A 14,480-nucleotide genomic window follows, 5' to 3' on the forward strand; every position below is an offset into this window, starting at 1 on the left:
TTTACTGATTTTTTTTGTTTGAAAATTTAATTTCGTTGTTTTCTTGTTTCTCTTTTTTTTTTGTTTTTCCAATTCTCTTTGTATTTTTAGTGGATTTTTTTCGAAAACTTCAAAGTTATTTGTTAAGTTTTATAGATTTTCAACTTAATTTGTTTTAAAAAAAACGAGTGGACTGACACATTTTTGTTACACGATATATCTCTTTTAATTTCTACGAAAAGCCTTTAGAAATTAGAATTGCTGAAAGGTTATGAAAACAGCCAAATACAGGGTTTTTTACAAATACAACCATCATAAAAGTAAAAGAATTTGTGATTATTAAGGTTTTGAATGGTTGTATGGTATGGTGTAGACTGGACTATGTATACCAATATTTTGGTATGTAAAACATTGGACCATAGTATGGAGAAGACTAACGCTTTGAATGGTTATATAATTTGCTCCAGACCCGATTAAAATTAGACTAGTTCACACTTAATTTATCATTCACCATTGCGTATCAGTATACATTGTTGCATATTAAAAATCTCCATATTAGTATGCATCTAAGCATACAATTTCATACCATTATAAATTTATAGTTAGTCCGCATTTTTTATTTTACTTTTCAAAAACTCCATATGTGGAGCAGATTATATAACCATTCAAAGCGTAAGAGGAATAAAGAGAAGATTTCAAATATCTTTAGTTGCAACTTACAAGAGGAAAGAGTAGGCCAAGTTTTGGGCTAATTATTACTCAACATTTTGGGCTTGTGCTGCTTCTATAAGCCCATTACGTAATTTAGTTAAAGTTTAGTTCTGAGCTTCTTCTTCTTCTTCTTCACTTCCGATTTCTACTTTATCCGATCAGATCAGCGCCGGCGAGAATCTAGAGTAAGCTTCTTCTCACTTCTTCTACTGAACAAGCTCGATTTTAAACATCCTTAAGATTCATTAGTATCCCAATTCGATCTCGATTGCGTTCAATCATCGTTTTGTTTCGATTTGTCCTTTTTTGCTGTGGGATTTTGAACTCGTTCGTCTGTTGATTTTGATCTTAATTAGTGAACTAGCTATGTTAATCGCACTAGAATGAGATTATCTCTGATAGTATAATGAAATCGATTTGGAGTCGTAACCCTAATTTATTTATGTGTGTGTATTTGAAATGTGTTTATAAGGTGAAGAAGAAGAAGAAGATGAGTGTGAAGTAGTTAAAGCTGCTAAAGTATACCGTGACCTACTCAAAGCAGTGGTGAAACATATTGGTAAAGAAGACCACAAGGCTCATTTCGTAGACTTTGTTAAGCAAGAGTTTAGGAAAAATGCTGCAAACTCGGAGAAGATGAACCTTGCCCGCAACTACGCTTTTCTTCTCAATAGCATTCATTCTCACAAGGTGAAGTCTTTTTATTTATTTGTTACTAGGAAGCATGATCTATATATCTAACTGATCAATGTAAACTTGTTATTGTAGGATTTGCTGTTCTCATACAACATTGCGGTTGATAGAACTGAAGAGATGAAACGAGTACTTAATAAATCTGCAGCGAGTGTAGGTCTTCGTCTTCCCGAGGTTTACGAGTCATGATCATATTCACTGCTTTACGCGTTCGTTCCTCTCTTTGTCTTTCCGGGAGATGAGCCGTTTCTGGTTACTTCACTTCTTCGGACAGATCTTGGGTAAATTTTTGAATAATTGTGGTACTAGATGTAGCCAGCCAGAGAGCCTTTCTTCTTTAACCCTCTTGAGTATTGAAACCCGATATGTGTGGGTTACAATTTTTGTTTGGGTCACATTTGTTTTGGCATACAAATATGTGTACCAAGAACATATTTATGTTCTTGATATGTTGGGATGAACTCACCAAAGTGAGAGAGCTCAGTAGCAATTGCAAATTCTGATATAAAGAAGGCAGCCAAAGTTAATGAAACAATCTTCCTTAAATACTTTTAGTTTTCCTATAATCAAACTCGTCTTGAAAACTTAAAAAGCTATTTAGAGGCACCTGTTCTTATCATGTCTATATTTGGATGAAGAGTAGAAAATGGTAAACGAGATTTATGATGAGAACGTAGAAATTACTAACCATATGGGTTTTATCCAAAAACTCTAAAAGGCCACCCACCGCTTGTGTTTGTTTTATCTGGTTCTTGTATTTTTCTCTTTTTATTTATTTAGTGGAGACTTCGATGCTGACCCTTTTATTTTCTTAATCATTCTTTTAAGGCTCTGGTTCTGGTAAGCTTTGCCTTTATCTAATAGCTGAGATCAATAGAGAGAGCTTTGAGCTGAGCATAGTAGAGAAAAGAGTTATGGGGAAAGGAGGGATGTCTCAAGGAGAAGGCTCAAAGGTTGGAGAAGAGAACATGGCTGCTTGGTTGGTTGGTATCAATACCCTTAAGATCCAACCTTTTCTTCTTCCTTCTGTTGGTAAGACAATAATTTTCTCTGGGATTTAATTTATTTGGATTGTCCTGTGATCTTTCGTCCAAAAGCCATGGAAACTGATAGATTTATGTTCATACAAAGGTCCTCATGATGTGAGAGTTAGGATGAAAGCCGTTGGTATATGTGGAAGTGATGTTCATTACCTTAAGGTACTTGTGATATAATCAGAGAGAAACTTTGGTTCGTTTTTTTATGGCTCTTGACATGTTTTGATTGGTGTAAATGTTACCAAAAAAAAGACCATGAGATGTGCGGATTTTGTGGTGAAAGAACCAATGGTGATTGGACATGAATGTGCTGGGATCATTGAAGAAGTAGGTGAAGAAGTGAAACATCTAGTGGTTGGTGACCGTGTTGCTCTTGAACCTGGGATCAGTTGTTGGAGATGCAATCTCTGCAGGGAAGGAAGATACAACCTTTGTCCAGAGATGAAGTTCTTTGCAACCCCACCAGTTCATGGCTCTCTAGCTAACCAAGTGGTTCACCCTGCGGATCTATGCTTCAAATTGCCTGAGAATGTGAGTTTGGAGGAAGGAGCAATGTGTGAACCACTAAGTGTTGGTGTGCATGCTTGTCGTCGAGCTGAAATTGGCCCTGAAACAAATGTATTGGTAATGGGAGCTGGACCTATTGGCCTTGTCACCATGTTGGCCGCTCGGGCTTTCGGTGTGCCTAGAATTGTTATTGTGGATGTTGATGAGAACCGTTTAGCTGTAGCCAAACAGCTCGGTGCAGATGGGATTGTTCAAGTGACAACAAGCTTAGAGGTTCTTTACACTTTTTTTACTTGTCAATCTTTCTGAAACATAAGTGTGCTGATTGTCTAAAGATAAGAACCCGTCCCCTTTCACTTTTGCAGGATGTTGGTTCTGAGGTTGAACAAATTCAGAAAGCTATGGGGTCAAACATTGATGTGACATTCGATTGTGCGGGTTTTAACAAAACCATGTCGACAGCATTAGCAGCCACTCGGTGTGGTGGTAAAGTCTGTCTTGTTGGAATGGGTCATGGTATAATGACTGTCCCTCTCACTCCTGCAGCTGCAAGGTAACCTCTTTTGAGTTTTTACAATAACCATTAAGGTAAGAAACTTTGAAAACAATCGCATGATCCACAAGTAAATGTGTTATTTTGAGACAGGGAGGTAGATGTGGTAGGTGTGTTCAGGTACAAGAACACATGGCCTTTGTGTCTTGAGTTCCTGACAAGTGGTAAGATTGATGTAAAGCCACTCATAACCCACAGATTCGGTTTCTCTCAGAAGGAAGTGGAAGACGCCTTTGAAACCAGTGCTCGTGGGAGCAATGCCATCAAAGTTATGTTCAATCTCTGAAAACAATCTTTGCTTTCTAAGTTTCTGTAATAATGATGCTTCTGTAACTTTGTTATCAACTCTGAATCTCTCATGAATAGATAATCCATTATGACAAATTGACCATACAATCCAAACGTTACAAGACAAATGCTGAAATTGGACAAAAAGGGACCTAAATTCTCCCAATTCTGTCTCAAAACTCCCAACATGAGAAGATCTTAGCCACTGTCCATCTCATCAGACCGTGGCTTTAACTAGGAGGACCTCAACAAGAAAGAAAAATTTCAACAGATCCATATATAATGGTACAAGAAATCCGTAGAAAACAACTCTTTGACGATCGCATCAAACTTTCTCAAGACGAAGCCGTGGTTGGTTCAGTGCACCATTTCCACACTTTAACTTGACCAGTTCCGTCACCCGTGAAAAATATGCCCCCAGGACCTATCTGGATCGCCCGTATCTCTTGCTTTGCAAAGATTTTTCCCCTCTCCGTAAATCTAATGAACGAAGCTAAGCTATCAGAACCAACAAAAGAGGAAGAATTGAAGAATTCAGACATAAAAGTTGCAAGTCTTACGATGGTAAGTCGTAGAGGCGCAAGGTATTGTCGTTGCAAGAGCATAACAAAACTGGCTTGGCCTCTGCATCATGTACACCACATAAAGCTAACACTCCCTGAATCCAATTTAGACATTACCAAAATTTGTCAGTTTACATTACATATAGAATAGGGATCATAAGAGAGGGTAACACATTGATAAGAGAAACCATACATGTTCTTCTTTGTGAGTGTATGTCACTTCCAAGTTGCCACCTTCGCCTGCAGCCCATATCTACAGTGGAAAGACACACATCAACGAGAGAAGAACGAAATTTCCAAGAAAAGTTATAAAGTTAAAGAAAGAAGAATTAACCTTAACAGTGTTGTCCAATGAACAAGACAAGAGAAACTGATCCCAGCAAATGAGAGACATCACAACTGATGTATGATCCGTGAGTGTTTGTATACACTGCAGATTATCCAAGCTCCAAACCTATATTAAACAAAGAACATATAAACCAAAGAGATTAGCTCAAACGAACAAAAAAAGGGAGTTTTAAATTCAATGATGATATAAGTACTTACTTTTATAGATTTGTCCATGGAACCCGAATAAAGTCTGTTTGCCCCAACATATAATGTAACAACTGCAAGTGTGTGGCCTGTCAGTGACGCCGCTGGTTCAAAGCAGTTAGTGGCAGTATTATATCTCCATGCCAAAATAGAGCCATCCTGAATATAAAGTAAAGAGCTTGTGACTTACTATACCAAAAGCCGCCACATTTCGCAGAGATTTCAGTACACAAAAACAAAATCACTTGGAATCTTACCTGTGTACCAGCGAAGAGAAGATCAGTTCCCACAACAAGAGAATACACTTGGCCAACAGGTCCATTTAGACTCTGGTCTGCATTGGTTTCAATATTCCACGCCTGTATCAACAACAATGAGTCAATGAGATATTACCCAACAAGCATCTACGAAGGGTTCCTCGATATCTATTGTGACAGTCAAAGAAAAGTACTGCTAAGAGGAATCATTCTGAGAACTTGCCTTGACAAGATTTGGCATGCCAACCAATAGCCACGGCCCTTCACTAAGCACACAGCCAACTTCCCCACCAAGTTTGAGTACTCCTGTACACTAATCAAAGAGAAAACAACAAAATCCACAGTAAGTAAACTTGATAAAGACTTTCACAAGTTCGGTAATGCAATCCTCATCTACGATCAGGATCACCGAATTAGACACTTCTTTTCCTAATGTGACAACTAAGACACCAATTGCCATCAGTATATCTGTACTCATTACTCTACTTGTGATTCTGTTGATACACTCTACATCTTAACCAAACAATGATAACAATTCGTTAAACAATCCATCAAACATGGTTCTCAAGTTAGCTACTCTACATCCTAACCACACAAATCTAGCTTAAAACAAAAAAAGGTACTTTGAGCAAAACCATACCTGTCCAGAAGCACAATCCCAAACACGCAAGGACTCATCTTTACTCCCAGTATAAAGCTTATCAGAGCCAGAAGGCAAAGCAATACCACTAACAAGCTTCTCATGACCATCAAGCTGAGTCAACAACGAGAAGCTATCTCCTTTACTCCAACAATGCAAGTATCTACACTTATCACCATAACTGCAATTCCCATCTACCCAAAAGTTGCAAACTTTCTCAGTCTTCGTCACCGTTCTGTTCCCACCAAACCTCCCCCAGCTACTACTCGAGTTCCCGTTAAACCCAGGTCCTCTCCGATGACTCGGACCCGCAAAACCAGATTCCTCAGCGACCCTTTTGTTCGTATAACCCGGACCCTGACCTTGACCCGGACCAGGACCCGGTAATTCTCTATGTAAATAAGGGCAAGGAGAACGATTACAACGCCCAGCTCGCCAGTGGAAACAAACCTTTTGTCTTGTATCCGTTGGTGCCATCGAACGATTTGACCCACCACCACCGCCACCTCCGCCGCCGCCGAGTCTATTGAAGACTCGTTTGTTTCCTCCGTTCAAATCAAAATCCATGTTTTTTTTTATTGGCTCCTCTCTCTCTCTCTCTATAGATTACAACAACAACAACACCAGCAACGGAGACAAATTAATACAAGAAAGAACAGGACTTTAGCTCTATAGGTTGTTTCAAAAACCTGATCACGGATAGATTAAATCAAGCGGCAAAATTGGAGAAAACCCTAGAAAAATTAATTACCAAAAAAAAAAAGAATCTCGAACAAGTAGTGTTGAAATTATAAAAATTTGGGATTGTTGTGAATGTGTGAACTGTGAATTTAATGAATGGAGAGAAAAAGAGAAGAACTTGAAGTGGATTTGGATTTTGGTTTTGGTTTATAAGCTTTTCGGGGATCTTCGTGGAGAGGACAGAACTAGTAGAGAGAGAGAGAAAGAAGAAAGAAAGTGAAACAACAGTCGCGTCAGCTTGACGTCTATTGTGTAATTATAATTTTACCCCTATGATGGGTCTATTTTACAAAATTACCTTTTTAATGTTTAAACTCGGTTGAAACCGGTTCTGATTTAGACCGGAACAACAAAACCCGGTTGATTTGAGGAAGTTCATTGGCTTTTTTAGGTCTTTGAACTTTTTGCTATACAATTTTTTATTGCTATCTTTCCTTTAAAAAAAAAATCATATATTAAAAGTCTACTATTTTAGAAAATAATATATATTATTTTCTATTCAAAAAAAATATATATTTTATTTAATAATTATTTTATAATAGTCTTCTCAACTCAAAGAGAGGAAGAAAACTAGTGAAGGGAGACTTGTTTTTTTTTTCAAAAATGAAAACGGTAGCAAGTAATACCTCTTTTTTTAGTGTTTGCTCAGTGGAGAAAGATACGCATGATTTGGACAGTGTGGAGGACTGGCCTTTACCACACAAAGCCGTGAGAAGTTGCAGGCCACAAATAAATATTGTACACTTTTTTCTTTTTGTTTGACAAAAGTATGAAGGACCACAATGTATGTTATATTATTAGTGTAATTGGTCCAGAAAACTCTCTTAGTCATTTTTCTCCTTCCACGTGGTTGAAGGACTATTGTGTAAGAGATTTTCACAATTTTAAAATCGGCTGTCGAATATAATACTGCAGATGCTACGAATCAAAATGTTTATTCACTCTGACTCACCCAAAAAATGAATTCAAAAGCATATTATTATTGCAATCTTTCTAGCGTCTACTACCAATGTGCATGTCAAACAAACTCACACCTCCGTCGACCAGATTCTTAAACTTCTGGTACACCAAAAAAGAAAAAGAAAAAAAGCAGGTACGGAACTACGGACCAATCTCAGAAGTCCAAACAATCTCTAACTAAATAAATATTCAAAAAAAATACAATCAAAACAGTCTCAAACTCCTTCGTGATGATACGTCAAAGTTATTATGATTCTAACTTGACACATGGTGTGTTGTACACCTGAAATCTATCCACAAATTCAGGTGTACAACACACCAAAACTAGAAAATTTGATATCTCTAGTTTGACCAAAATCTGTTACACAAACAAAACATTTTAAAGAATACATGACTAATATATAATAAATGATATACTATTTATGACTCCAAATTTTTTGTACCAAAGAATACATGATATAATACGTAACTACGGACCAATCCTAGAAGTCCAACTAATCTCTAAACTAACTTATTATCAATTTATCATCCAGAAACAACTTTTTTTTATTTGAAAAAATTCAATCGTTAAAATTCCAAAGTGACATGTCAGCATCACCGTCAAAGTCGTTAAGGTTCCAGCAAACTTCCGGCGGGGGCAAAAGCATCCCCTCAGCCATATTCTCAAAAAAGTTGGGCATCCCCAAAACTTCCTCTTCATCCATATAAAACACACCACTACTCTGCTCCTCCATTACCATTCTCCTCTCCCCTTCCCTCACAGCCTCCGTCTCCGCCGCAGTTTGCGATCCCTCCGCAGTCACACTCTCATTCTGAAACGCCATCGCAGCTTCAGCCGCCGCTTTCTGAATCTCCTTAGGACAAGTAGTCTCAGGGATACGAAGCCGCCAAGCAGAATCAGCGAAATTGAGACAAGCAGAGCGACCACGGAGAGCTAAAGCAGCAACGTCGTGAGCACGAGCAGCCATTTCAACCGTTGGAAAAGTCCCTAACCAAATCCTAGATTTCTTGTTAGGCTCTCTAACCTCACAAACCCATTTGCCAGAGTTCCTCTGACGAACTCCTCTGTAAATCGGATGACGCGTCTCACGAAACTTCTTCCTCCCAGCTCGTTTCTTAGGACAACTCGAAGCTAGCTTCGGTGAACACTCACTACTGTCTGAAACCGGAGACCTATGATCGGGTACTGAGAGGAACGAGTCCGAGTAAGCAGAACAAAAAGGATTCATATTTGTGTGTTCCGGATAAGATGTTTAATTTCTCTTTCTATCTTTTTTTCTTTTCTTTTTTTCAGGTGTTTGGAACTTTTTGAGATATTTTTATTACAGAAAGTGAAGTTGTGTTGTGTTTTATTTTTTATTTTATAAGAACAAAAAAAAGCGAGACAGAACACGGAGGAATCTGGTAAAGACAACTGTCCCACGGTATTTTACTGACACGTGTCCTTCTGAATCACTTTACTTAGTCCGAGTGTATTGCCTACTGTGTCGGTTTTGGATTCGATAGCTCAGTTTTTATATTTTAGTTATTATATTCAATTTCGATTAAGTTATGTTCGGAGGAAGGGAACGATTTAGCAAAAAGACAAAAGAGACTTTAGTTTAAAGTGAAAGAGATGGGTTAGGGATGACGTCATCAAGACACGGTTTCGACATTTGGACTGAACTGCTCTCTTTTTGGTTCGAGAGGTGAGCCACGTTTGAAAGGACTGTGCGTCCGCCGTCGAGCCACGGTTTTGTGTTTTTTTTTTTTTTAATTATGACCCACGCGCTTTCATGAGATGTGGGTCTTTTTTGTTTTTATTCATTATTTTTTTTGAAAATCTTCTGGATTTTTTGGTCTAATGCTTTATTTTTGGAAATCCTTTGGACTATTCATTATTCTATGGACTTTCTTCTTTTGGCTTCTTTTTTTGTCCTTTAAATCATTTCTTCTTCTTTCGTTGAGTCGAATTATTATTCTTATTATTTAACTAAGCCAAAATTGGATACGTGGCCAAGGCTGGTTCTGTTTCTTTGCTTTACTAACCTTTTTTGGAAAGTAATGTAGTATAAAATTTTGCTTCTAGAGACACTAACTTTGGTTTGGTTGGACGTTGGACGATTTCAAAATTCGAGTTCTTTTTGGTTTTTTTTTTTTTTTTGGTCAAACGAGTTCTTTTTGGTCTTGGGACACAAAAGTTCAAACAAAACAACAAACACTTGCCTCCATTCGGTTTGCTTTGGAAATAAATTTAGATTATTCGGAACAATTAAAATAAATATCATTCATAATTAATTTTGGTTAGTAAAATAAAATAAACTTGCAGTCATATAAAAAAAAATATTATTTTGAAGTACTGGAAGAATTGGGGGTAAGCGGTCGAGCTATAACGAGTCGACAAAAACTACTTTTATCAAAGGTTAAAAGATAATTTTATATCAGATTAATCGATATGAAAATGTTGAGGCACTTACTAAGTCGGCTTGCTGTAAACAAATACTAATGTAATAGCATAGTCTTTGCAGGTTGGTTCGGCTAGTTTTGCCAACTCCTAAATATGGATCAGAGGTTGACCATCATCTTTACTATGTAGAATGAAGGTTTTCTATTAAAGAGCTCATCATCACTATCACTCAACACAAACCAATTAACATTCATAAATGCAACTCAATCACCATGAATTAGAAGAGCTCATCATCACTATCACTCAACGCCAAAGTCTCATATCAACTCTGTACATTCGATTGAACACCAAGTAAAGTTCTCCACTCGCGCTCTTGGAGTTTTGACTCTAAGATCCAACTGACTCATCACTTTGGTACTCGTACTTCTCATCATCTTCTACAAGCCAATATCCCAGAATCTTCAAAGCCTTCACGCTGATCTCATTGTTTTCATGGCTTTGCAGGTTCTTGATCTTTTCTAGCCCTTCTGCACCTTCAATCAGCAGAGCATAACAGTTCCTGTCTCTTACATTCGTCACAACCTCTCCGGCCTTCAAAATGTTTTCTAACCCATCCAGACACTTTGAGAGGAAGCTGGTTCTTAGATCTGGACATACTAGAATATCGCATAAAGGTTTTATGCAACTCTGCTTCACCATGTATCTGAATCACACCAATGGAGAATGTGAGACTTGATGATCTATAAGCACGCCAAAGTGAAAAAAAAGAAGAAGACAGGGACGTACTTGATTTGATGAAGAGAACCACATACGACCACACCTAAAATTGCCCATACAGCTTCTTTCTTTATGTCAATATCAGCACTTTGAGCCAGATTGACCAAGGTTGGAATCAAATATTCATCAATCACTGACTGTAATCAATAGGGGGAGAAAAGAAAGACAAATAAACATTTAGTGATAGCAAAAGACAAAGGATGTATATCGCAAAGTAGCAACAAAAGCTACTCACCTGAATTTGTTCTACAGTGCCTGCAGTGATGTTTGAAATCACCCAGCAAGCACTCTTCTTTATGTATTTCTCATAGTTTCGAGTAAGTAAGTTGTAAAGAACTGGTAAAGCACCGCAATTGACCACAGACTGAGGAATAAGTTCAAAGAGAAACATTCAGAGCCCTAAGAGGAGATGTTTAAAACAAAGCATTTTGTTGTTTGGTTACATTCAAGGGATATTTGTGATAAATATGAATTACATACCTGTGTTTGCTGATTATTTCCAGCAGTTATAGTCCCAATGGTACGAAGTGCATGAACAAGCACCGCTGGAGAAGGGTAGTGTCTGCAAACCAAAAAAAAAAAAAAAATGATCAGCCTTCATTATTCGAACATGTCGCAAAGGGTTTAAATATGTTCTGACTTCTGAGAAGCACTAACTTGAGCAATTGAACTAGTTTTGAGACAAAGTCAGCCTCAATCAAACTTTGGATACCATCTTCAGAACCAGTAGAGATATGAGATAGTGCCAAGCAAGCATTTTTCACGACTTCTTCATCGTTTGAATGAAGAAGTAGTTTAAGTGCAGGGAGAGCAGGTTTCATCTGTTGAATCATTGCTTCATATGTTAAGCATTGGACGTATACAAACAGAGGAAACAGAGGAGAGAGAAGTAAGAAGACCTGATCGAAGGTCAGGGGAGGTTGGCCACAAAACAAGTTACACAAAGTCCGAGTGCCAATCCTGAGCGTATTACCGTTGTACAGAAGACTTAACAGTGGCATCAATACCCCTAACAGAAGAACAAAGTCACGGTACTTCGTTGAATGACCAGCAACGTTACCCAGTGCGCATATAGCCTACACAAAGTAACTTCAAAACTCGTAACTGTGACAAAGCATACATACATATCTACTAAACAAGTAGAATACATACCTGCTCACGGACAGACTCTTTAGGAGAACCAAGAAGCTGAATTAAGATTGGAACAGCGTCGTGATCAACTAACTCATTCGGTTTTTCAATAGCAATGTTTGTGAGAATCCAAGCTGCCTCATACTATAGAAAAAGATCATTGAATGTAAACTGGAATCAAAGATCATCAAAAGATATTTAACTTGATGAGGAGGGACGTTTTCTTCTAACTTGAAGCCTAGAGTATTCATCCTTGTAAAGAAACTGAACGAGACGAGGCACAACTCCAGATCGTATAACAGCTTCACAAGGAATAGTTGTATCTCCTGGAAGAAAGATTCGAGTTAGTGAATAAAAGAAGAATCTTTCGAAATCTAGGTTTCAAGAAAAGCAATGAGAGGAAAAAAACAGAGGATTTTTTTTTACTCCGTGATAGAATATTTGTGATCTTGACAGTAGATTCAAACTGTAATGCAAGATCATCTGACATAACACCATCGATCATAGCTTGTGAAACTTCTTCCACCTACGGTGAAAGGAACACTCCATCAATCGAAACCCTAAACCAATCCCAAACTCACCAGAGAGTGATTGATTACTTGTGAGATAAGTTTAGACGAACCTCTGTTTTCCGCGACATGGCTTTCTCCTCTCCAAAAGCAATTTACAAAACTTGAAAGAGAAACCCTAGAAATCTCTACTGAACTGTGTGAAAGAGAACGGTTTTTGCAATTGAGCAAGAATGCAAGAAAAGAAAACAAGGAGCGAAAAAACGAAAGCACGTGAACTTTTAAAGAGGCGAACAAAAACAAAAAGGGGTTTGTATATAAAATTGAAATTTAGATTTTGATTTAAACCGGATTATAACTTGGCTTATGTAAGAATGGTTATGCTTTTGACTTCAATTACATCAATCAACCAGAGCTCTTTCGAACCAATTAACTAACAATCAGAGGATGCAACTCAATCACTATGTATCAGAAACCAAGCTCATCGTCACTATCATCATCACTATCACTCAACGCAAAGCCTCCTTCATACTCCACCCATTCATCTTCCGCAAACGCAGACACATTAAACCTCCCAAACCCATCACTCTCCACTGTCATCTCCGCCCTCTCATCCTCATCATACGACAATGAAAACAACTCATCTCCACTACTAAACCCCACCTCATCCTCCTCAAACAGTGGTCTCTTCCCTGGAATCAAATCCTTCTCCCCTATCTCTCCCTTCTCCACACCAATCCAAGGCACCCACAAATCAGCATGCCTTCCCAAAGCTCTATCCCTATCACTAACAACCAAAGTCCCAAGATCAGCCTCCCTAGCTTTCCTCAACATATCTGAAAAATCCTTATCATCAGAAACCAAAACCAACCAATCAATCCCTCTAGTCATAGAATGCTGTATCTGTCTCTTCACAGCCCAATCAGCCGCTTGTGGCTTATCCTCCACAGTCTTCACATAAACCCCAGCTCGCCGTAGCTCAGCCTCTAACCCATATCCAACTTTAGGAGTCAACAACCTCCTCGCCGCTTCATTATACTTCTCATTCCCTGAAACATAACGTTCTTTAAACTTCTGACGCTTCTTACCTTTCAAAGACCTCATCCTATTCACTTTCTTCTGTCTCTCTCTCTCATGAAGCTGCTTGAAATGTTTCTTCAAGTCAAGATTCGTTTTACACTTCCGACCACAAACTCCACATATGTAAGGCTCGATCGGGGTCACTTCTCCTTTCCTCTCCATGAAATCAAGACTCCTCCTTTCACGTCTCTCTTCGACGACCCAGTGAGGTAAATGGATAAAAGCATGACGATTTGCGTAAGCGGAGATCTCAACGACTCGGCCGAGCTTCTCTGCGACTTTACGGAGAGCTCTAGCTGCTTCGTATGGTGGTCCTCGTGGTGGTTTGTTGTCTAAGTCCCACAAGACTACTACTTTCTTCTCCTTTGGAGCAAAGACACCTTCTTTGTTTCTTACTAAGTCGATTTCTGATGAAGATGCTGATTTGAGACATGATTTGATCGGACGTAGACGGTGAAGTGGGAAGGTGACGAGTTTAGGATTTCGGAATTTGGAATCGGAGAAGGTGAAGAAGTGAGATTTGTGGGAAAGGAATGGTTTTGGATAAAGGGTCTCAATTAGATTACAGAACAAACTCATTGGGAGCTTCCGGCAATGGAACCAGTGAAATTGGCTTAGGTGATTAGTGTTTTGAGAGAGGTTGGTTTAGGTCTTGTGGACACGTATCAGAGATGGTCCCTCTGGTCCGGACAAGTTTGGGTGAGGACTGTTGTTATCTAGCATGTCCGGCGAGGAAGACGACGGCTGTGCGGATGGATATGCCTGCCTAAGTAAAGTTTATCCTCTCCTTTGGTTTTAGTTGTTTGAGAGCCTCTAGTTCGACTAGAGAGACTTTTTTTTTACCTATGTTGTTTTTTTTGTTTGTTTTTTACTTTCAATTCTCATAAAGAAATTACATAGGATGTGAAACTGTTAAAGATGCATGAGAAACATTGCAGTAACCACTAATGGGAAGAGGAACATAGTGGACATGATGGTATCTCAATCAGAAACCATACGGATGGGTGAGGGTAAGAAGAAAAAAGAGGAATTTGAGTGGGTAAGTTGTGTTCTAGGCAAGAAACACAAGGACAAGAATTTGGTTGAGAAGTTTTTGAGGTATCTTTATGCAAATGTTGTCATAAATGTAGCAAT

General features: G+C 38.4%; 5 protein-coding genes and 1 pseudogene across 7 annotated transcripts; 2 read left to right on the plus strand and 4 right to left on the minus strand.

Annotated features, from left to right (window-relative positions):
• Positions 1-1,096: 1,096 nt before the first annotated feature.
• LOC104728812 (uncharacterized) lies at positions 1,097-1,929 on the plus strand. Its single transcript, XM_087472928.1, has 3 exons — positions 1,097-1,115; positions 1,163-1,380; positions 1,459-1,929. The coding sequence occupies exons 1-3, from the start codon at positions 1,097-1,099 to the stop codon at positions 1,570-1,572; spliced, it is 351 nt and encodes a 116-aa protein (XP_087329054.1). The 3' UTR covers positions 1,573-1,929.
• Positions 1,888-3,864, plus strand: LOC104725706 (sorbitol dehydrogenase). Its single transcript, XM_010444408.3, has 5 exons — positions 1,888-2,415; positions 2,515-2,582; positions 2,673-3,200; positions 3,293-3,480; positions 3,574-3,864. The coding sequence occupies exons 1-5, from the start codon at positions 2,298-2,300 to the stop codon at positions 3,764-3,766; spliced, it is 1,095 nt and encodes a 364-aa protein (XP_010442710.1). The 5' UTR covers positions 1,888-2,297; the 3' UTR covers positions 3,767-3,864.
• LOC104725705 (zinc finger CCCH domain-containing protein 63) lies at positions 3,835-6,777 on the minus strand. Of its 2 annotated transcripts, XM_087476137.1 has the most exons (9): positions 6,514-6,726; positions 5,763-6,361; positions 5,346-5,435; positions 5,123-5,224; positions 4,878-5,024; positions 4,666-4,785; positions 4,525-4,584; positions 4,329-4,426; positions 3,835-4,248 (listed from the first exon to the last, which is right to left on the minus strand). In XM_087476137.1, the coding sequence occupies exons 2-9, from the start codon at positions 6,327-6,329 to the stop codon at positions 4,104-4,106; spliced, it is 1,329 nt and encodes a 442-aa protein (XP_087332263.1). In that variant the 5' UTR covers positions 6,330-6,361; positions 6,514-6,726; the 3' UTR covers positions 3,835-4,103. The 2 variants fall into 2 exon arrangements, with proteins under 2 accessions (XP_087332263.1, XP_010442709.1); XM_010444407.3 differs by having other exon boundaries at positions 5,763-6,777.
• Positions 6,778-7,863: 1,086 nt separating this feature from the next.
• Positions 7,864-8,792, minus strand: LOC104725707 (dehydration-responsive element-binding protein 1D pseudogene; annotated as a pseudogene). The gene has a single exon (XR_015572977.1). The product of XR_015572977.1 is annotated as a dehydration-responsive element-binding protein 1D pseudogene (transcript).
• Positions 8,793-10,026: 1,234 nt separating this feature from the next.
• Positions 10,027-14,110, minus strand: LOC104725709 (importin subunit alpha-like). The gene is made up of 10 exons (XM_087476136.1): positions 12,380-14,110; positions 12,184-12,283; positions 11,989-12,083; positions 11,779-11,901; positions 11,526-11,702; positions 11,284-11,447; positions 11,107-11,188; positions 10,862-10,990; positions 10,636-10,763; positions 10,027-10,552 (listed from the first exon to the last, which is right to left on the minus strand). Exons 1-10 carry the CDS (start codon positions 12,395-12,397, stop codon positions 10,237-10,239), a joined length of 1,332 nt encoding a protein of 443 aa, XP_087332262.1. The 5' UTR covers positions 12,398-14,110; the 3' UTR covers positions 10,027-10,236.
• Positions 12,565-13,925, minus strand: LOC104725708 (uncharacterized). The gene has a single exon (XM_087476138.1). It carries the CDS (start codon positions 13,923-13,925, stop codon positions 12,735-12,737), a length of 1,191 nt encoding a protein of 396 aa, XP_087332264.1. The 3' UTR covers positions 12,565-12,734.
• Positions 14,111-14,480: the final 370 nt, after the last annotated feature.

Source organism: Camelina sativa, chromosome 11 (genome assembly GCF_030686135.1).
Source record: "Camelina sativa cultivar CO46 ecotype springtype chromosome 11, ASM3068613v1".
Classification (NCBI taxonomy): Eukaryota; Viridiplantae; Streptophyta; class Magnoliopsida; order Brassicales; family Brassicaceae; genus Camelina; species Camelina sativa.